Source organism: Urocampus carinirostris, chromosome 15 (genome assembly GCF_059441175.1).
Source record: "Urocampus carinirostris isolate Australia breed hairy pipefish chromosome 15, RoL_Ucar_1.0, whole genome shotgun sequence".
Lineage (NCBI taxonomy): Eukaryota > Metazoa > Chordata > Actinopteri > Syngnathiformes > Syngnathidae > Urocampus > Urocampus carinirostris.
In genome coordinates, this window is record NC_142363.1 from 27656316 (window position 1) to 27679625 (window position 23310).

Genomic DNA, 23310 nt, shown 5'->3' on the forward strand with positions numbered 1-23310 from the left:
TTTTGCTAACTTTTTCTCATGAGTTTCAGACACTGGTTTACCATAACTCTCTTTTTTTCTTTGATCAGGAGTGTGCGCTAGGATCCTGTTAAACTTCAATTCAACTGTCTTCTGACAGTAGTTTGTTTGCCTCTAGGCTAAGCCCCGCCCACCAGATATATCACATTGCTTACAAACAAACAGGGTTGGGTAGGGTTACTTTAACGTGATTACTTTCAATGACTTTTGGATTACTCCAATACCTAATATGCTAATAAAAGACAAAAGAAACTAAATATGAATAAAATGATGACTCACAACACGTGGTAAGCTTTCCCTCCTGGCTTTGATCTCTTTGATCTCCGGCAAAACGAACATAAAATGCGACAGAAACAAAATGAAAATCAATCCAAACAGCTTGCCAACATCATTTTTGCCGTTCCATGTGTTCCGTTACTCCCCAAGCCTGCACAAAATGTAGTCATTTTATTCATATTTAGTTTCTTTTGTCTTTTATTTGCATATTTGGTATTGGAGTAATCCAAAAGTAATTGAAAGTAATCCAGTTAAAGTAACCCTACCCAACCCTGCAAATGAAAGGGTCCATATCTTCGCTTTTCTCACCCCTTGCGGATACTTAGCATATATGCCTTCTACACACTGCCGGACAGTGTCATACAGTGGACATATAATAAGTAGCGCTCCCCATAGTGTCAGGACCAGAACGGAGACAGGACCCACTTGCGTGCGTTTCTCTTAGTTTTATTGGGAAGAAGGGAAAGGATAGTACACACGATCCGTAGATTGCTAATTGCGGGGAGCAGGTTGCTCAGACGCGGAAGTGGTATTTCCGTGGCGAGCGATGGCGATGTCGAGAGCGGAAAAAAACTGATCAGTAGCCAGGACGGGGGAGCAAAATCGTAGTCGAGATCAGAAAAGGGGTCGGAGCCGGGAATCAGAACAGGAGAGAGTCAGGGTCGAAGAGCTTGCCTAGCGTAAGATGAGGTTCGCGGACGGACTGACAACCAGTGACAGGAAGACGGGGGGTTTAAAAAGTGACTGGCAGCCCATCAGCGTCCGAGGCAGTTGGCGCCAAAGGAGCAGACTCGGGTGCCCCGCATCAGTAATCATGACAGATAGACTGCACACCCTCCATGACTTTGCATATCTGCACATTACTGCAATGGCCACCTGAACGATTTTGCACACCTGCCATTGAAAATATTCTGTTTTTTAATTTTTTAGTTTTATTTTTTTTATATTTCTAAATACTTGTTTCTATTATTCATATTCTATCTATTATTCATAATTCATTATTCACTGTCTTACTGCTGAGACAAAATAAATTTCCCCATTGTGGGACGGTTAAAGGACTAGCTTATCTTATTTTATCTGATCTTATACAGGAAGCAAAGCCAGGCATTAAGTGTCGTGACGAAGATCTGATCAACACTACTCCTACCATCAAGTGTCGATTTTACATACTGAAATCATTCCCAGAGGCTTGATACATAGTAATTAGCAGCACCAAAGCCTTTATAACATTTTTTTTCAAAATAAAACAAACATTTTTACGTTTTGGCAGTCGGGGACAATGTTTTTGAAAATGTATTCATACATTATAGCACTGAATAGGTTATTCATTGTTTCGTCCAAACCAAAACGCTTGAGAAATGTTCCGCTTTACCATAAAAATATTTATTGACATTGCAATATTTTTGGACACACACTTAATTGAGAAAAAAATACACACAAACAAACACTCACACACAAAAACGGCAACAAAACCCCCGGAAACCCCAAAAATGTTTATATATTTGTTTTTGTTCTTGTGGGATTTCTCACTTAAAGTCACAGTGTGTAATAATTCACCACTAGAGGTTGTTGTAGCTTGGAATTGAGCTGAAGCGTCGAAGGATGCCACTTGCCAAAAATTGGAAACCTAATTCCATATTTTTTTGCGTTAGCAAAGATTTATATCTGTCAGCGACAGGACATGAGAGCTAGCGCTAATCCCTGCCAGCGAGGACAAAAAAAACTAAGCCGGCTTGAAACAACCGGAGCAGCTGAAAAGACCTGATAGCTGAAGTTGGTCAGAACTGAAAAGGTCAGTAAAAGATTGCAAGAGCTGACCATCATTTTTTAGAGCAGCTAACAATGAAAAAAACAGCAGTCATAGCCTGCAGCCAAGTGGCTGATGTGAGTGGCTAGAGAAGGAAACAGTAGAAAAAAGTGGAACAGCGGCCATGCAGGGTTCAGCTGTGGGAATTAAGTGGATGTTAAGTGCTAACAGCACTAAGCTAGCTCGAAAATTATTGTTTTTTTTGCACTTCTGTAGTAGTAAGGCTCCACGTCCGGTCCATTTTAGACACAATTTTGTTCGAAAATAGACATCTAAAATTGTTCTGTGCTTTGCCTGTCCAACATGGACCAAATTGATTCTAAAAATTAATTTTTTTTTTCCAATTTTGCCCCCCAAAAGTTGTATTTTCAATGTCTTGAAAGAGATTTTTCTTTTCAAAGTTCACTTTTTAACTAATTAATTCTATAATTGTTCAACAATTTCATGCTTTGTGGATCAGATCTAGAAAATAAATAAACCCAACCAGCACTGAAGGTCTTTCCGACATCAGATTTTTTTTACTATATCCGGTTCGGTACGTTTTAGACATTATTTCATTCAAAAATAGACGTATAAAATCGGGTTGGGTTTTGTCCATCCGACATGGACCAAACTGAGTCCAAAAATAGTCAAATCTGTAAAATTGTTGTCCTCAAAAAACTCATATTTTCAACATCTTAAAAAAGGCAGCTGAAAAGACCCGATAGCTGGAGTTGGTCAGAGCTGAAAAGTTCAGTAAAAGATGCAAGAGCCTACCATCATTTTTCAGGGCAGCTAACAATGAAAATAACAGCTAGCGGTTGGCCATAGCCTGCAGCCAAGTGGGTGATGTGAATGGCTAGAGAAGGAAACAGTGGAAAAAGTGGAACACAACAGTCATGCAGGGTTCAGCTGTGGGAATGAAGTGGATGTTAAGTGCTAGACAGGCAATTCGCGTCTCTTTCAACCAATTTGTGCTGATTGGATCGGATCTAAAAAACAAAATGGACCCATCCAGCTTTGGATGTCTCTCGGACGTCGGGTTTCGGTTTAAACCTGATCCGGTTTGTTTTACACATGATTCAGTTCAAAAATAGGCATAGAAATTGTGTTTTGTTTTGCCTATCCCACGTGGACCAAACTGACATGGCAACCCTAATCACAGTCTTGTTCCACAGACATACTGAGGAGATCATTTCTTCCTCATGCCATGAGGCTCTTTAACTCCACCCGGGGGAGTAAAAGCCCACATTTGCATATTACCCTAATCTTATTACAGTCTGTATTTCCTGTAGCACTATTTAAATACTCTAAATCAACACGTTATATTGGGTATTTTTGTATTCTATTCTATTATTTTATTTTTCAACACAAGGAGACTGCTGGAAGTGTGAATGTCCCTATCTATCTATCTATCTATCTATCTATCTATCTAATCCTTTCGGTAGTGTTTCATTTGAATGTAGTATTTTGACACCGCTAGGGTTCGCCATTTATTACACACTGGGGCTTTAAGATGTCTTTCGAAAAATCCCGTGTGGCCATTCCTGTCAGTTATCTTTGAAAAAAACACCCAGAAAACAACCACAGTCCATTTTAGAAGCACTGGCCTATAAAGCAAATAATTCCCAAAAAAGCAACACCAATAAATAGTAACAGCATCATGTCGGATGACTTTTTGGCCTGAAACGGAGATCACCAGGCACATGGTCGTAACTCCCACAGGTCCTGTTTTAGTGGCTGCATCTCCACGCCAAGATCTGCCCCAGGAGAAGAACCCGGTGGAAAAGTCCAGATTATGTCTTATCTCCATGGTGCATGCACGTCCACCTGGAGCCGGGCTGGTTCTTGTCAGGGGGGGAGGTCCAGTTGTGCGTGTGCGAGTGTGTCGAGGGATAAAAGGACACACTTGTTCAAAATGGGAGGAAGTCCAGGTCCTAATTGGCTGTGGGCCTCGTTAGAACCAGTAGAGCTCCTTGCCTTTCTTGTGCTGCTGCAGGCCTGAGCAGGGGAACAATAGGCAAATGCTGATTAGCGCCGGCAAAGGGAAGCTAACGTTGTCATGGAACCTTCTGTAGCCCTAAAGGGATTTTGGGGGGAGAGGATTATGCATTAGTTGTAGTACCTGCACGTGTTTTCCAGTAAACACGTCTGTGTAAAAAGGGACTCCAAAAACTGTATGCCTTGTAACCCAATTTATCTCAAAACTCAACCTAGGTTATTTTCGTTCTCAATTCATACAAAATGCTGTTAAACATGGAGAACAAACCTAGGAAGAAGAAAACCTCTCGTTTTCGTTTTCCTATTTATCCCCGTCTCCTCATCCCTGTTGGATATTTTTTTCATGGAGGTCACTTGAGGGTCTGCCAGATTTCATCTCTACTCTTCATACTCTATGTGCAAACATTGGATGCTTATGCAAACAATACACTCTGCCAATGAAAGCGCCACTGCCCCCTATTGTGGTGGAGGGTCAATTGCACTTTATACTAGGACAGTAAAAGATCACTTCTCCATTAGAACCAAAATAAATGATGCATGTGGTAAAAAAAACAACCTGTTTGGGTCAAAATTTGACCAAGCTTAGGAAAACTAACCCAGCAAAAACTGACAATCCCGCAAAAATACTGTTATCCCTTGTTTATCGTGCCTAAAGGGACCAAAACCCTGTGAGATTGGCAAAAATGTGCTAAATTAACATATTCTCGCAGCAATAGAGTACAGATAATGGGTTGCTGCCGCACACGTGCAGTTCATTTTAGGCAGAAAAAACGGGGAAGAGCGGCCACGCATGACACATAATTGCTCTGCTGGCCCTTGCTATCAGCAATAGTCAACTAGGGATAATGGATCCACGCCTCCCGACAAATTTGCCTTCTGACAGTCACATACCTGTCAACCTCCAGGGCTCCATGCCCTTACAAAGTGTCGTATTTTCCCTTAAAAAATACAAAATCATCTTACACCATATTTTTTTTTTCAAACGTGTTTATTTATGTAGTTTGCATGTTATATTGTACATGTGTTTCGTTATATCATATATATTGTTAATTAACATTTTGTTGTGAGATGTTGAGTTGCTCGACATGAATGAGGTTTATTATCAAAAAAGTTCAAAAATTAAGTAGCGTGGACGTTCACTGTAGAAGGAAAAAATGGATCAAAGCTAGTGAGCTGTTTGAGAGCCGGCTTTCTTTAATGAGTTGAGCCGAAAAAGACGGTTCTCTAAAAAGAGACGGATTTCCTTTCACTACACAACTACCACAGAATGATGCTTGATGGGAAATCCCTAGGCGGCAGACGCATGCGCACGGTAGCATCAAACTGCCCGCTTTGTTTGCAATGAAAAAAACGATACCGAGATAGAGGCTACCGCGGCGAACTCGTTTGACTTGATTTGCCGTGTCGGGATAGTCGGTGTATACCGGATGGTACCCTTCATTGACAAATTTGCGTTTTCCCGTACAGATTTTCTTGTACGTCGTACATGTCTTAAAATGGTTTAGCTTTAGAATCTGCATGTGTTCTTTAGGGAAGTAACAGAGAACTATATGTTAAAAATTTGTCCAGTATTATATTATTCCTGCGCAAAAAAAAAATGTTTATTTACCTGTGTCCATATTAAGGGCCAGAGTTTGTCCCACGTCGCCCGGGGCCAACAGGGGGGGCCAGGAGGCCCCCGGCTCCAGTTTGCTGACTTCGTAGTGGGAGGGCAAGGCCGGCAGGTGGGCAGGCCGCACGGCAGGCATGAGCAGGGGCCCGTAGTGGGGGTCCAACGTGGAGGCCGAGTAGAGTTCGTGCAGGGGCCTGGGGGGCCCGTAGGCCTGAGTTTGGGTGTAGCCCCAGCTCTCTGCCGGGTGGGGGTGAGGGTGGGGGTGCGGCAGACCCGGGTGCAACCCCGAGGCGTAGGGGTCCACAGAATAAGAAGCTGGCCCCGTCTCGCAGTGGGCCCGACTCTGCGGCGTCGAATAGGTGCTGTCCCAGAAGGAAGGGGGAAAGCTTCGGCGGTTGCTGGGTGAAGACGTTTCTGGTGAAAAGACATCGTAGGTGTGTCAAACTCATTTTATTCCGGCAGCCACATGATAAAACACATTTTCTTCTAAGCTGGACTACTGAATAAATGGCACCGAAAATGTGCCTTAATTGGAGGGCTGTGGGTCTTTTTGGAGGCTCACAATCACTGCACTTATTTGTCTATAATGCACACTCTGTCATAATGACTGATTGATATCACTCGTGCCCACTCGTTGGCGGCAGCCGCTGCGGGCTGCTTGATTGGTTCCCTGTCCTTTTTAAGCCCGGTCCTTTGTCTCACCTGTTGTCAGTCCGTCAGCAAACCTCTGTTTCTACAAGGCAAGCACTTTGACTCTGACTCCCATCTCCCCGTTTGTCTCCGGCTACGACCTGTTTTTTGACCTTGACCACATTTGCTTATGACTCGTTTTTGATCCCGACCACGTTTTTGCTCTCCTGCCCCTGCTATCAACCTGTTTCTTCCGTCCTCGACACCGCCAACTCCCGCTCCAGAAGATCCACTTCCGTATTCGGAACACGATCCGATTGTGTGAGCGGCTTGCTCCCCGCGTCCAGCGAGCAGCGGATCGCGGGTGCTGCCGTTCCTCTTTTTATCAATAAACTTGTGGTTAACGCTACGCATTTGGGTCCTGATTCCGTTCTAGTAGTGACACACTTGTGTATAACGTGCATCCCTGATTTTTGATCAGATATAATAATAATATTTTGTTTCACTTTTCACAGCTCTTTTACAAGTTGGATGCAACGGGAATCAAACCTGAGTTGCGGCGTTGAGAATTCTAACCACTGGACCACCAGCGGTATGTATAACAGAGTAAAAGGCGTTAACTATTATCTTATTATCACATGTTTGTAATCACGGTACCAGAAACAAATGTTTATTTGGTTGTGCGTTTCACACGTCACACTGACAATTATTTCTGTCCTGTTCTTCTATTCTTAGAAATTTATTGTCATTGTAACATGTGAAATTTCACAACAAAATGTGTCTCTTGTATCTTTTCGTTTGTCATCTAGATCACTGATGGTTCTTTATCCTTAACTAAATAAAAATCAATTAAAATATGGCAAAATGGGGAGAAAAAATTATAATATATATATTCATAAAAAGTAACAAAAAAATTAAAATATAACAGAATGGAAACACTACGTACCCAACTATATACCAATAATTGTCAGAACCAGAACGGAAACAGGACCCAATTGCGTAACGTTTACCACAACTATTATTGAAAGAAAGGGGAAGGGCTGCAGGAAGCAAGTCGCTCTTGCACTCGGACTGTGATCCGAACACGGAAGTGGGTCTTCCGTAGCGAGCGTTGGCGGTTTCAGGGACGGAAAAACAGGTCGGTAGCCAGGACTGAGAGAGCAAAGCGTGATCGGGTCGGAAACGAGTCGTAAGCCAGGACGGGAGAGTCGACATAGTCGGGATCAAAAACAGGTCGTAGCCGGAGACAAACTGGAGCAAAAACGGGACAGGCGGGAGTCAAGGTTGAAAAAGGCTTGCCTTGTATAAACAGAGGTTCGCAGACAGACTGACAATAGGGGATTGATTGACTGGACTGGGATTAAATAGGGACAGGGAGCCAATCAGAGCCCGCAGCGGTTGGCGCCAAATGAGCGGGCACAGCTGATTCACATCGGTAATCATGATAATAACTGAATATCTGGTATATATATATATATATATATATATATATATATATATATATATATATATATATTGGAAAATCGGGAAAAAACATTAAATATTAAACAAAAATTTAGTGAAATAGGAAATAATTTATTAAATAAAAATAATCAATACAGATATAAAAAAAAGGGAAAAATAATCCTAATTAAAGAATTGTAATATAGTTAACTTAATCATTAAAAAAGCAATTATCTGATTGAAATTAAACAAATACCGTAAATTCTACCGCTACTTTTTTCCCTAACTTTCAACCCTGCGGCTTATTCAGTGACGCGGCCAATTTATGTAATTTTTCTAACGGCCGCTAGCGGCGCATTAACTGCCCTGTCAAAGCTATATTATTATTATTATTAAAGCTTTGAAAACTCTCTCGGTGTACCGTCTTTCTTTGTAAATATTTGTAACCCATGTATAATATGTATTTGCAACTGTATATTTTTGTAATGTATTTATTTGTATTTATTTTAGACACTTATTCTGATATGTTTTGCACGGATGAACGAAAAATGAGGGGCGGAACAAACGCGGGGTGCCGAGTTTAAGTGGGGACCCCAAAGGTGAGGGACAGACAAGGAAAGAAGAGGGGGGGGAAAAGTTGGTTAAAGAAAAAGGAGTTGCGTGAGTAAATGTCTTCATCTGATATATTTTTCCCACCCTTACCTTTGGAAATATACACTTTTTTCCTTGGATTACTTTCAACGGGACCCGGACTCTGCAGGTCTGCATCAAACTTTAAGTACCGGTATCATTTTCCGTTCATTTTGCCGGCTGTGAATTTTGGACTGTGTACCTTAATGAAGGACATTCAGTTTCAATCGCGGGACTTGAAGTCGGGTTTGAGTTAATTTTGTGTTTGTGTTACATTTTTTCAATGTGAGCGCATGCGGCTTATATACAGGTGCGGCTTGTGTATGTACAAAATCGTTTTCCCTCTTAAAATGTGGTGAGTGCGGCTTATAATCAGGTGCGCTCTATAGTCCGGAATTTACGGTAGGTAAAACAAATAGATTGTTGCATTATATATCATATTCAAAATGAGCTTCAAAATAATGATTGACCTTTACCTATTTTCTTAGAGAAAAGGGTGAAAAATATAGTTTGAATTGAAGAAATGAGAAAAATAACCCCCCCCCCCTTATTTTTTCTCGTGTGCCACCTTTCCCCAGCCGTCCAACAAGCCAAGTGCTTATGTTTAAACCCCAGCCAGTTGTCCTCCCCCCCAAGTGCAAAAGCTGGAAAAAAATAAAAAGAGGGCGGTCACATGACAGCTTAGCCCCCCCTCGCCCGGATATCTTCCCCATTGGATCATGCAGCCGCACCACGCTAGCTCCCAAATAAAAACGAGTGCGTGTAGCCCTCGCCCGGGGGCCCTATATCCCTGCAAGGCGCCTATATAAGGCCCACGCTGCCCCCTCAAAGCGTCCTAAATCACCCACAGCGGTGACATCTCGCACTATCATGTCAGTTCGACCCCGATGCACGTCTTAAACACACTCCCGCCGCGACCCCGAGCCCACCGTTCTCCCCACCTGTTGTTTTTTTGCCCCCGACCCCCCACTCTTGCTCCTCTTCGCCCTTGACAGAATGTCAGCAAGCCGTTATATGTTTTAAGCGGCTGGACTTTTATATTTAGATATTCTTTTGGAAAAGAGACACCACGCGGGGCATAAATCTGACGGCGGCCATTGTGGAGGGGGGGGGTGTTGGGGGGGCAGGGTTTTGAAGGAGGGCTCGCCCCGCGCGGTTGCGAGGTGAGGACGTTTGGACAAACATAGTCTGTTGGGAGGCAGGATGTAGAAAACGTTCAAGTGAATTGAATTGTCTTTATTGTCATTTATATCAACGTTGTATACAATGAGATTAGACATGGCAATCCAGGGTAAAATATGTTATAAAGACTTTGAAGAGAGAAAAGAGATAATACTTGGAGGCAAAATAAATAATAACAATGTAGTCCTTAGAAAACTGGCCTAAGTTATAATAATGTAATAGTTAACCTTGCTATCCATTATCCGCACCGCTTATCCTCAGTAGGGTCACGGGGATGCTGGAGCCCATCTCAGCTGTCTTCGGGCAGTGGGCAGGGGACACCCTGAACTGGTTGCCAACCAGTCGCAGGGCACACAGGGACAGACAATTCGCTTGCTCATTCACACCTAGGGACAATTTGGACCGGCCAATTAACCTGATAATGCATGTTTTTGGAATGTGGGAGAAAACCGGAGTGCCCAGAGGAAACCCACGCAAGCACAGGGAGAACATGCAAACTCCACACAGGAAAGCTGGTAGCTGGATTTGAACCCATGACCTCAGAACTGTGCTGCACACGCGCTAACCACTGCCCCGCCGTGCTGCCACAACCTCGCTATTATTGTATTTATTATAATCATAACTGTTATTAACTGTTCACTACTGAATCACTATTGTTATTATTTTCATTATTTTTCGTGGCCGGATGAAAGTGATAAGCAACATTATAGAGTTAATAGATGGGTAGAACTAATAACTAGTCTGGTATTATTATTATTATTATAACTATGACTGTCAGGACCAGCACAAATGGTAGACCCAATCGCGTAATGTTTACCACAAGTTTCATTGAAAGAAAGAGGAAGGGCTGTGCCCACGAGCCGGTATTCGCAGGATGCAAGAAGCAAGTTGCTCTCGCCCTCAGATTGTGATCCGAACACGGAAGTGGATCTTCCGTAGCGAGCGATGGCGGTCTCGGGGACGGAAAAACTGGTCGGTAGCCGGGACTAGGAGAGCAAAGCGGGGTCGGGGTCGGAAACGAGTCAGACAGGACGGGAGAGTAGACGTAGTCGGGATCAAAAATGGGTCGTAAGCCGGGACGGTAGAGCAGACGTGGTCGGGATCAAAACAGGTCAAGAGCCGGAGACAAACGGGACAGGCGTGAGTCAGGGTCGAAAAAGGCTTGCCTTGTATACACAGAGGTTAGCAGACGGACTGAACAGGGTATTGACAGGACTGGGTTTAAATAGTGACAGGGAGCCAATCAGAACCCGCGGCGGTTGGTGCCAAATGAGTCACTTTATTAAGCATGATAATGATAATGATTATTATTATAACTGTTTGTGACTATTATTGTAATTATTAGTAGTAGTATCACAAGTATCCAAATAATGTTGGAGCAGAAGCCTCATACAGTGAATAAATAGATAGGTCAAACTAAAAATTAAGCTAATTGTCATTACTTTATAACTATTTTCACAACTATTGTTTATGTTGTTGTTATTATCATCATCAACTATGACTCTTCTCATTGTTATTGTTAAATCGGTTATATTGCTGTCACAGTTATGCAAATTCATTACAATCTAGATCTGCATTTATTAACAAAACAATGTCGCAAATAAATATGTGGGTAACGATGGTGAAAACCAAAAAAAAAACTAAATAAATGGAGATTCAATCACATGGCGATTACTTTTTGATAAGAACGTAAAAAAAAAACAGACATATCTGCACAACTCATAGTTAGGACAGACAAGTGGGAGTTTTGAGGCTGGATGTATCTGGCTCAAGCTACCTGTATGCGCTTGGGGGGGCGCCCCTTTCTGGCAGCAGGTTCAAAGACTTTGATGATGGATAACACACACCACAAATCAGTCAGTTGGCACCGGTGAGAATTATTGTAATTAGAATAGATACTTATTATATAGTTTGGTGAAAATAGCGATTGTGGTGGTGATGATGATGATAAAGGGACTGTGCATCCACAGAACCTATGTAAATATATATATTTGTGAGGGTTTGTTATATGTAAATACACAAGAGATCTAGCTGTAAGACCCAATTATTAGGGTAGTCCAAGGGGCAGGATGAAATAAGCATATGATTATTTCTATTCCTTTTCGGACATGTCATGCTAACATGTTTTTTTTTCAAGAAGGGGGAGGACAGTGGTGCCTGTCTGAAACTTTGAACACTCGCCCTATTTTTTACTTTTGATTTTTTTCGAGACTTGTCAAAGATGCTGTACGGAATTTGGAATCTTTTCACCCGTTGCTGCCATCTCCTGGTTTAAGTCATCATTGCAGCCTCAGTCAGCTTGCTTTGCTTTTTTCATCTTGGCGTTTTGAAGCAGGCCTTTTCTACTTTCTTACTTTTTCGTGCTAAACCAACAAATAGAAAGGGAAGAAATGGACGGACGAGGATAATGGCAGCCTCTAGCACTCCCCCAGGCCCCATTCCTCCTACCTAATGTGTTCTGCCCAGCTTTGCTATAAGTAATACTTGGCAGACAGACGGATTTGAAAATAAAACAAAAGGACTCTTTAAAATTTTGTAACTCATACTAAATAGAGAAAATCTTTTAACTTTTTAAGGACCTCTCAAATGATGCACCCCACCTTTGAAGGCGCTCTACGGAATTTGGAACTTTTTTACTTGCTGCCGCCATCTCCTGGCTAGTGTGATGATTGCAGCCTCTGACAAGCTCTTTATTTAGCGCGTGAAGGTACATGCATTTCTTAGACGTGCTCGAATAAATGCTTTTCAAAACAGGCCTTTTCTTACTTTCACCATTTTCATGCTACACTAACAGAAAACTGCGTGCCTAGAACAGCAAATTATAAGGACTCTTTGAACTCAGTTGGGCATACTAAATAGAAAACAACTTTCTAAAGACACCTTTGCCGACACACTCTACCTTGGTTAGCACATTCGCTTATCACAGTCTAAGACCGGGTGGAAACACATGTTGGCCTGGAGAGGGATGGGTGCCACCAGGCTGTACTTGCCCAATACACACCACAGGAAATGGTGCCCCTATGACCTCTGTGGTTAAGGAATCCATTCAACCAAACAAAGCCAAAAATATTTTTCAAAATGTATTCATATTTGTTAGTCCTGTGGTAAGGGGACCTTTTTCCAAGGAGGTTTGAGAATTCTCCCACTGTGGTCCGCTGCGTGTCGTATGAGGCGACTAAAGTGGAGGGAGCGAGGGGACTGGGGATCCTCTCTATCTCTATTCCCTAAGAGACAGCAAGGCAAAGGAAGGGGGGCAGGAGACCGAAAGGTCTCGCAAACCCTAGTTATAGGGTCACTAAATGTGAGAGGATGTGGAAGTAAAGCGACTGAGTGGAAGAAAGAGGAGATTGGAAGGGATGGGCAGGGCACCCATATGATGCGGCAGGGGTAAACCAGTGAAAGCTGTCGGGCTCTGCTGTTGAACAGAAGAGTGTGTTGTGTCACCCTGACCCGAGTGACAAGGCTGCTTTCTCGTGTCCCGTTTCATCTAGAGGGACGAAAGCTTGACCAACTTGTTTGGGTTTTTGGGCATTTGGGTTGGCCATGGTCCCAAAACATTTGTGTGTGTTTTTTGCTACTTTTCCCCTTATTTGGTCATTTTAAGTATCATTTTACTTATTTTACAGGATTAAAAAAGTTTAAACGTTATAATAACGTTAATGATTTTTGTTTAGTTTATTTTAATATTTTCAATTTGTACAAAATAACACTACAGGCACATTTTTGTCATTTTTAATGACTTTTTTTTCTTGAAATACAGTCTTGGAAAGATTTATTACTATTTTACCGTATTAATTATTATTTGAAAATTAACAAACATTCAGGTAATTAAAGAATTTTGTACAATATTTTCCTCAATAAATAAATTAAAACATGGGAAGGATTTGAAGATATCTTTAAAATAATCAAAATATTTTAATAGTGAAATTATGAAAATTAAAAAATGAAAATGGTCTTTAAAATGAGAAAAATACAGCAGATTGTTGATTCTATTTCTCATATTAGGTAGTAATTCTATACTGTATACTTGATTCTTGAAATTAATATGAATAAAATATTTAAAACAATCAGCATTAGAAATAAAAGAAAAATCATTAGAATGAGCAATTCCATTTTTCCCATGGCACGAAAAATACTTTTAAAAACGATAATTCAACTCCATTTTTAATTTGCAGTGTCTAAGGCAGCAAAAAATACGAATCAGTCTGCCTGAATCTGTCTCGTCCTCAATGTCACCGTTGAACTCATGCCACTCCCTAGAACCTCGTGACCTATAACCTCTGACCTTTCCATGGGACAACAGTTCATAAGTTGAAAAAATGAGTCACCTGTCTGTTTTTCACCCTGAGGGGTCAAATACAGCATGTGTTGCCCCTTCTAACATATGACTACCGTATTTTCCGGACTATAAGGCGCAACTAAAAACCCCAAATTGGGCAGAATTGTAAAAGTGCACTTTATAACCCAATACACCATATATATATATATATATATATATATATATATATATATATATATATATATATAAAACAAGGACAGCAATGGCTCTAATCTCCAGTATTTCCTTACAAACAAGTTTTGGGGACACTGTGTGTGTGTGTGTGTGCGCAAAGAATGAGAAAAGCCCTTAAGGGACACAAAACATGCATACCCTAGACCAGGGGTCGGGAACCTATGGCTCGCGAGCCATATATGGCTCTTTCTATGAGTACCTATGGCTCAGAGACCAATTTGATTGCATGCAAAATTTCTCCATTTTGTTCAAAACGGGGAATGTCTATGCTATTCAGGCACACGTAAAGCCAAACCAAAGCTAAATGCAAAGGAAACACTTCGCAGTATATATAGGGCACGTTTTTCACTACAATTTACAGTCAAGGTGTCACACAAAAAAAGGGGAAAAAAAACTCGTTTTGGCTGTACAACGCTAAAGAATCCTTTATTTAAAAGTTCACTATATAATCTGTGTTCAGTGTTCAGATACTTTATGATGAATCCACAGAACTGTAAATACGCCAAAACACCGGAAGAGAACTTAGTCATTTGATTGGGTGAGTGGGAGGGATGGGTGGAGCTATGCAAAAAGTACAAGCATTCCCTCCCATCTCTCGCTAAAGGTAAGCACATAAGGCTCCCTATTCTCAGAATGTTGTGACGTTTTTACAAAATAAATGCTTGCATCTGGTTTTGAAACCAATATGTATGAAAAAAAGGGTCAAAAGGAGTTTAACCGATCTTGAGTAATTGCAAGAAAGAGACAAGTTTAAAGTGGTCTGTTTGTTGAATTTGGGACAGGGGCTCTGGCATTATTCTCTTTTCATAATTTTTATCAAATCATCAAAAATAAATGTGCTGAAGACTAAGCTTTTGTCTGGGGCGCGGGTTTAGCAATTTAGTAAATTTGTCTCATAATATATGGTGTGGCTCTTTCCCAAAATAAAATTAATATTTTTTGCTTTTATGGCTCTTTGAGTCAAAAAGGTTCCCGACCCCTGCCCTAGACTAATGCACAATTGAGTCTCACCAGGGACTTACTCTTCGCAGTGGTTAGCGCTTGTGCGGCACAGTTCATGTCATGGGAACCTGTCGTGGGTTCAAATCCAGCTCCAGACTTTCTGTGCGGAGTTTGTATGTTCTCCCCGTGCTTGCGTGGGTTTCCTCTGGGCACTCCGGTTTCCTCCCACATTCCAAAAACATGCATGTCAGGTTAATTGGCCGGTCCAAATTGTCCCTAGGTGTGAATGAGCGAATGAGTTGTCTGTCCCTGTTTGCCCTGCGATTGGCTGGCAACCAGTTCAGGGTGTCCCCTGCCCACTGCCCGGAGATGGCTGGGATGGGCTCCAGCCCCACCCGCGACCCTAACGAGGAAAAGCGGTACGGCTAATGAGATGATATATATATATATATATATATATATATATATATATATATACACATATATACTGTAAAATATGGTCGACAGGATTGGAAATGCGTGCATACAGAATTTATAGGTGAGCATCACTACACGAGATTTTAACGTATTTGTGCAAGGATTCATCAATCAAATAACATTGCTCACTTAAAGGGACAGCGTGTAATATTTAGTACTTCCTAGTGGTACTAAAAAATGTAATTCAGTGAAAGAAATCGTTTGGAATAATAGGCAGAACTAGATGAACTATTATACCTGTGCTAATTTTTATAGATGTTCAAAGTTGGAGAACATTTTTATTTCTTTTTTTATAGTGGAATCCATGACTGGTAGTCACTGCCATGTTTGTCTGTCATCTTGCTGCTACGGTGTGCTCATTTGCACTTTTCATTTGCATTGGACAATACAGGGCCATCTAGTGGATAAATATTACCCAATGTTCCTCCGACATTTAACCACAAGACCACTTGTGACATATGTGAAGGCACGAGATTGGATATAACACGATTTCTATTCACGGTGCCAGAAATAAATGTTAGAGGATGGAGAAATGAGTATGTCGTCTTGAAAGATGTAAATATACACAAAGTTCAATTCTACATCAAATACACTTAAGCTTTCTTGCATTTTTTAAAATATATGTTAGAACAACTTTCTGTGTTCTCATTTCTCCAACCTTAATTTTGCCACCATGAGAAGAATTAGTTGGATAATAAGATAATCTATAATGCCTTTTCATATGTGATCTGTATTGCCTGTACTCAAGAGGAGGCGTGTAAAACATATGTCCTGGGGGATTTATTCCGGCCTGCCACAAACTTCCGAGTATGCTAAAAGAAAAACAACCACGTCTCTAGTTCATTTCTATCAAAAGTTATTATTTTTAAAATAAATCCAAACCAAATGCCGCTTGTGGCCACTAGAGAGCAGTAAAGAAAATAATCTCAGCGTTTTAGGCCCAGCCTAGTAGTTTTATCTGATGTAGTCTCATTTTATCGCCCATGCACTGCTAGAATTTTGTATTTATTTGTTTGGATATTTATATATTTTTTCATTTATTTAGTCATTTATTAATGTATTCATTTATTTCAAACCAGTTAACACCTTAAATTCCAAACATGTAAATCATTTTTCCCCCATTGTTTGTGAATAATAAGTAATTTGTAGAAAAGATCCCTTCACCAAAACCCCCTCTCGCCATCACATCACCCCTGTCCTCCACTGGCTCCCAATCAACCATAGAATCAACTCCAAAGTCCTGCTCTACACCTACAAGGCCATTCATAACCTTGCCCCTCCCTACCTCTATAACCTTCTTCACACTGCCACGCCATCCCGCACCCTCAGATCATCTTCCTCCCTCCAGCTCACTATACCCCCTGCCCGCCTCAGCTCCATGGAGAGCAGAGCTTTCAGCCGCTCTGCCCCCCCAGCTCTGGAACTCATTGCCGCTTGACCTCCGGAATTCTGCCACCCTGTCGACTTTCTTGACCATATTTCTCACACACGGCCCCTTTTACCTATAATGTGTTTTATTGGCTATTTATTACTTGCTTGTTTTACTTTTGCTTTACTCTTCGTTCATTGTTGTGTCCTACTCGTATGCACAGCAGCCTTGGGTGTCCTGAAAGCTGCTACGAAATACAATATACAGTGGAACCTCGCTAGTTCGCGGTTCCACTTTTGCGGGTTCAGAGCTTCGCGGGTCTAAAAAATATTCCTTACCTTCTCAATAAAAGCATTTACTGTATTGACTTGACGCCATTGAGCGCGAGCTTATGTCAACTGAGGACACGGTGTGGACACTCTTATTGTGAAGGGGAGGGGGAGGCCCTGACACAATGCTTAGTCATGGTGAGTTACCGCTTCACTCACCCCCCCTTCTTTAACTCCTCCCACCTCACCCCCTTCTTACGTGGCGCTCAGTTTATCGAGGAGGAACTCGGCGACGTAAGTTTATTCTTTTCTGTCACATTTCATCTCAAGTTTGACTTTGTTATACCAAAAGCGAGCGGTTGTTTGTACTTCCTAAACACGGCTAATTGTGTGCTTTTTCGTGTTTTTGTTGTAAAAGCCGTTCGATGCCGCTAGCTAAAGTATGTCGTTATTGTCAGAAGGTAGCTCTTTCACTTTCATTAAAATGAACACAGACCAACTGTTGTTTCCCAAAATGCTTCACAAACACTCATCAAATATCACATTTTCCCCGTTTTTATTTTCAATGTGTAACCGGTAGTGTTAACAAGCGAAATAAACTGTGATGCCTGCATGTGGTTGAGAGCGGTTAATACAATCATACTGAATGGTTCGTAGTGGTTTCGCCGCAGTCCTATTCCGTGTAAATTGATTATGTAAAACATGGCTACAATTGTGGGTATCTGTAATATTTCTTGTGTAATAAGAGTAATATCCTATTTTTGTATTATATTATCACTGTGGTAAAATGTTGTGGTATTTCTATAGTATTTTTTTGCTTTTCAGAATAAAAGCAAAATATTATATTAGGTCCCAGGTTTTAAGCACTAAATATTATAGAATTTTTATAGTTTTTTAACGTACATCCACAAAGTGACAATTGGGACAGAGTAGGCACCAGATTGTTTTAGTTTGAATTAGTAATACTTTATTTAAATTAGAGATATATTGTCATTCTATTTTGTCCATTTTCATTATGTGGGCTGGATGAAAAAGCCTGGCGGGCCGTAGTTTGCCCACCTGTGGTCTAGTGGGTTCGATTCCCGCTGCAGACAATGTTTTGTGATTGTGGTCGGAGACCTTTATTGACTGATTGCACAAATAAGTGTGCAATGTATACACGAGTAAGGCAGCTCATACTGTAGTTTTATTGCATGCGCCTTATAGTCCAGTGAGGCTTATATATGAAATCCAAATCCATTCAATACGTGGACTGAGCAATTAGGGAAAAAAACACTGGACCTTGTGTACAGTAAGATCAAACATCTAGTTGGATCCGCCCATCTCTGTCTGTTCCTCACCCCCTCATACACCCCCCTCCGGAAGAAAAACAAAGCCTATACAACAAGGACAGTACAAACATCTTCTTTGTTCCTTTATCTCTTTCTTTTTCCTTATATCCTCACTGTAAAATGTGGACTGGAGTGCCACGTCTAATTTCGTTGTCACAATATATATCATGTTGTAACAATGACAATAAAGGTATATTCTATTCTGTTCTATTCTATTCTATTCATGAAAGGATGAGCCTTTTAATCCGGTGCACCTTATAGTAGGTAAAGTACAATACTCATGGTTAGAACTTCCGATGCCCCCATGCAGCATACCTGCGTTAGCGGCGATTTGTTGTTCGGAGACGCGGCGCTTGCCCTCTCCGTCCATGTAGGAGCTCAAAGCCCTGGAAAAATGCTCGTCCACTACGCTGCTGATGTCCCCCCGATAATAGGTGAAGAGCACGCAGCGTGAGCTCAGGTATTCGGCCTCGGGGCCCTCCTGCTTGTCTTTGGGGCCCTCGTCCGGCCTCGAGGAGGACGACGAGGCGCTGGAAGACGAGGCCGAGTTGCTGGCGACGGTCTGGACGGCGGACATTCCCTCAGGACACCTGGGAGCTTCCATGAAATCCCGGCTCGGGGGTGAGGTGCCGTTCACACCGATGCGGGGCTGCAGAACAGAGAGCGTGTCGCAATGTTGTGTCATTTTCAAACTGAAATCTAAAACAGGGGTCACTCACGTGGTACCCACAGGCACCTAAGATTACCCAACCGGTTCTGATAATAGCTCACCGGTGATGCGTCATAATGATTTTCGAGGATAATTTGTTTTCTATCTGGCATGCAAAATCATTGACTTGATCATTGTCTTTAAATACATGATTAAATCTTCCCAAATTTTTCGTAAAATAAGCCTAAAATTTATATATGTTAATTATTTAGTACTGTTATACAAGCCAGATGTCTTAGAGGTATATATGGTGCAATCATTCCACCCTGTTAAAAAGATGGTAATAACATGATAACAACATAGTAATAACACAAAAGGTTATTCTAGAAATGCACATATAAGTAGTAACCCTTTGCACTAATGACCAAGTGATCCCTAAGTAAAGTTTTTGACCAAAAAAGCGTGTGAGTTAATATAAGCTCTTAACTACATAAATAATTGTTTGCAAAAAATTACAAAAAATAACAGTTGCAGGGGTGGAACCAATGATTTCTTTCTGTAACTGTAAATTTAATGAAACCATATTAAATTAGAAGTTTATTTAATGAATTACAGATGTGTTGAACAGATGGAGATGTTTTTGGGAAATGGTTATTAATGTCAATCAAAGATATTGTCTTTTAATAGGGTGTTAAATTTGTATATCGTTGCTGCTTTTTCAAAAACATGTATCTCCATTTTTCTGCGATTTTTAATTTTTTAGATTTTTGTATTTTTGATCATTTTTCTCATTATTTGTTTCACTCTTCTATCTATCCATTCTGAAAATACATTTTCCAGTACTGTAATCCCACGTTTATCGCGGTTAATGGGGTCTAAATCTATGACTTAAACACCCCCATATTTAACATCAGGGTTGGGTAGGGTTACTTTAACTTGATTACTTTCAATTACTTTTGGATTACTCCAATACCAAATATGCTAATAAAAGACAAAAGAAACTAAATATGAATAAAATGACTCAATTTTGTGCAGGCTTGGGGAGTAACGGAATACATGGAACGGCAAAAATGATGTTGGCAAGCTGTTTGGATTTATTTTCATTTTGTTTCTGTCGCATTTTATGTTAGTTTTGCCGGAGATCAAAGCCAGGAGAGAAAGCTTACCACGTGTTGTGAGTCATCATTTTATTCATATTTAGTTTATTTTGTCTTTTATTAGCATATTTGGTATTGGAGTAATCCAAAAGTAATTGAAAGTAATCCAGTTAAAGTAACCCTACCCAACCCTGTTTAACATGCACTCTGCTAGCCCTCAATCAGAACAATAATCAACTGGGAATAATGGATTGCAGCTGCATTGGTGCTGTCCATTAATGGAGAAAAATTTGTAAAAAAATAATAATAGTTATCAGCCACAAATGACACAAATTCAAAAGACGACTGGGCATAATGGATCGCGGCCAAAACAGCGCAGTTCCTTTCAAGCAGGCCACGAGGGCATGCTTCAACGGACTGGAATGGAAAAAAAAGCGCTTTGCCGGTCCATGCTTTTGATTTTTGACGGGCCAGAATGGCACACCTCAAACCTCATATTGTTAGAATATGATATAATAAAACTGTGAATGTGTTTAATTGCTGTTAAAAGTGTCAATAAAATTGTTCAAACCAAAAAACCTCCCGACAATATAACCTTCTGCCGGTCCAAGCTTGCGCCAATATTTAGTTGCAGATAACAGATCACGGCTGAATGAGAGCATTTCATTTTTGGTCGGAAATAATAGCAAAAAAAAAAAAAGGGGGGGCCCAACAAAAATGTTCTCACAGGAATATGCAGTAAGGGATAATGGAAGGGGAGCGCACAAGTGCAGTTGACTGTTGAGAAATGAGCTGCCAAAGACAGCAAAAATGCGTTCTGCCTGCCCCTGCTTACAGGGGATATACTATCGGGGATAATGGATCACGGAATATAATGTGCACTGAAGCCGCAAAGTAGCGAGGGGTAATAATAATAATAAGCAAGGTGTCCCACCTGTAGCGTGTTGACCAAAGCAGGAGCTGCGTAGGAGGCGTAATGTCCATAGGCTGGGTGCATAACATCCAAACAGCTCATGGTAAGAGAGCACCGTCGTCTTCACTCTTGCCACTAGTGCTCGCCGAACCCCGACAACATTCCACCGTCCCGGCAGGCTGAAGGAGGCGACCCGAAGAGCCCGAAGAGGACGAGGGGAGCACAACGGTGCGAATGTCGTGCGCGAGGGGGGACGAGCCGGTGCCGCAACAGCTGCGGTGGCGGCGAAATGTGTCAGGCGTGGAGGGGAAGTGGGACTGTCCTGTTGCTCTCTGTGTCAACTCCTCCCACTTTGTGGACCACCTACACTCATTCGCCTGCATGCCAGTTGATATGTTTTTGTATTTGTTGGGGGGTTTTAATGCAGGGCAGTGACATTACAATGAGGATAAACGATTTCCATTTTCGATCAATGCACTGAATTCATCATTAATCAGTTGTTATAACCAAATGCATATTGCACAAACCCTTACGATACCAAACTGTATGTGACATGCCGACATTTCTTGTTTAAATATTGTGTAAATTATAACTATAACCTTATCGTCCTTGTTTTATAACCTTATCTTCTCTGTTCCTTTATCTTCTTGTTTTTTTTTTACCTCACTATGAATGTGTGAAACTGGAGTGTCATGCCCAATTTCGTTGTCACAATATGTTAACCCATTTTGTAACAATGACAATAAAGGTATATTCTATTCTGTTCTATAACTGGTGTTTTTATTTAGGTCTTTTTTTTTTGGTCTTTGTTTTTTTTATGTCAGCTCTTTTGAATGTATGTTCTGGATGATTTCTTTATTTTTATTTATTTTTGTTTTTTTTAGCCTCCCCCCTCCTTCGCTCATGTACTTTTGAAAATGTTTCATTATTATTTTCCTCACAGCTTATTCTGTTTGGATATTTTTTTGTTCTTTTTTTATAGAATTTGATTATATTAAGAATAATATTATTCCCTGACGTGAACTAGATCCGGATCAGGATGTTTCTCACACAAGCTTTTAATTTACGGGAAATGGGGAGTCATGCACGTTAGGCAGCAGTCTGGCGTGGAAAGACAGGAAGCCAGAGACCGTCAAGATCGATACCAATTGCCCGAGTAGATATTGGACGGATGGGGTCAATACAGGACTGGACAGACAGGAATGATAATGAAACAGGATATCGAAAATAAACAGGACGAACTAGACGTGAACAAAAACTGGAGCGAATAATAAACAGGATAAAAAATTCGACGGAAACTAACTGGAAACCGATATCAAACAAGACAAAAATAAACGGGAACAATACCTGACAGGGAATACCAACAGGAAACAGGACCAAGTCAAAACCCACGTCTTGCGGGGCAGAGGTTCGTTGACGGACTGACAAAGGAAAAATGAGAGCAGTGGGCTTAAATAGACAGAAAGCCAATCTGTCAATGAGCCGCAGCTGGTGCCATACGGGCGGGTCCAATTGGGGGCCATGGCAACTGTGACAATTCCCCTGAGCTCATGCTGTTTTAAATTTATGTTTGGTTGATTTTTGATGTATTTCATATTTTTTTAATATAACGAAATATATTTTTTCTTATATTTTTCTTATCTTACTGTACAGTAATATACTCAAAATGATTGTAAATTTGATGTCAGACACATTTTGTATTTATTTTTATATATTACTGGAAAAATGGAAAACGTTTAAATGCAATAAAATATATTAAAATACATATTACATACATAATGTATGCATATATTTGTAAGAAGTATAAATTAGTTATAAAGAAATGTTTTCTACTAATAGTGTAGATCATTTTTTCAGTGTAAACAAAAATAATAAGTTCTTATTTGTTCAATGTTATGAAATAAACTATACATTATATATGAATATATATTAAAAATAGAAAAACTGTAAGATTTTCTGAGTTTAATCATTAAAAAGCTCTCTATTCTGCAATTTAACATATTATAAATTGCTTACATATTATACGTAAATATATATTATACATATATTTTAGGGTGGTCATAAAGAAAAGCTCTCTTTTGTGCAACATATTGTATATATATATATATATATATATACAATGAATTAATTATACATTATATGTAAATATATATTCTAAGTAGATTTTTTTCT

General features: G+C 40.6%; 1 protein-coding gene across 1 annotated transcript; it reads right to left on the minus strand.

Moving 5' to 3' along the window:
- Positions 1 to 3884: 3884 nt before the first annotated feature.
- On the minus strand, positions 3885 to 21395 carry vgll2b (vestigial-like family member 2b). The gene is made up of 4 exons (XM_088354662.1): positions 21160 to 21395; positions 18795 to 19128; positions 5691 to 6107; positions 3885 to 4081 (listed from the first exon to the last, which is right to left on the minus strand). Exons 1-4 carry the CDS (start codon positions 21238 to 21240, stop codon positions 4038 to 4040), a joined length of 876 nt encoding a protein of 291 aa, XP_088210788.1. The 5' UTR covers positions 21241 to 21395; the 3' UTR covers positions 3885 to 4037.
- Between the last annotated feature and the right edge of the window lie 1915 nt (positions 21396 to 23310).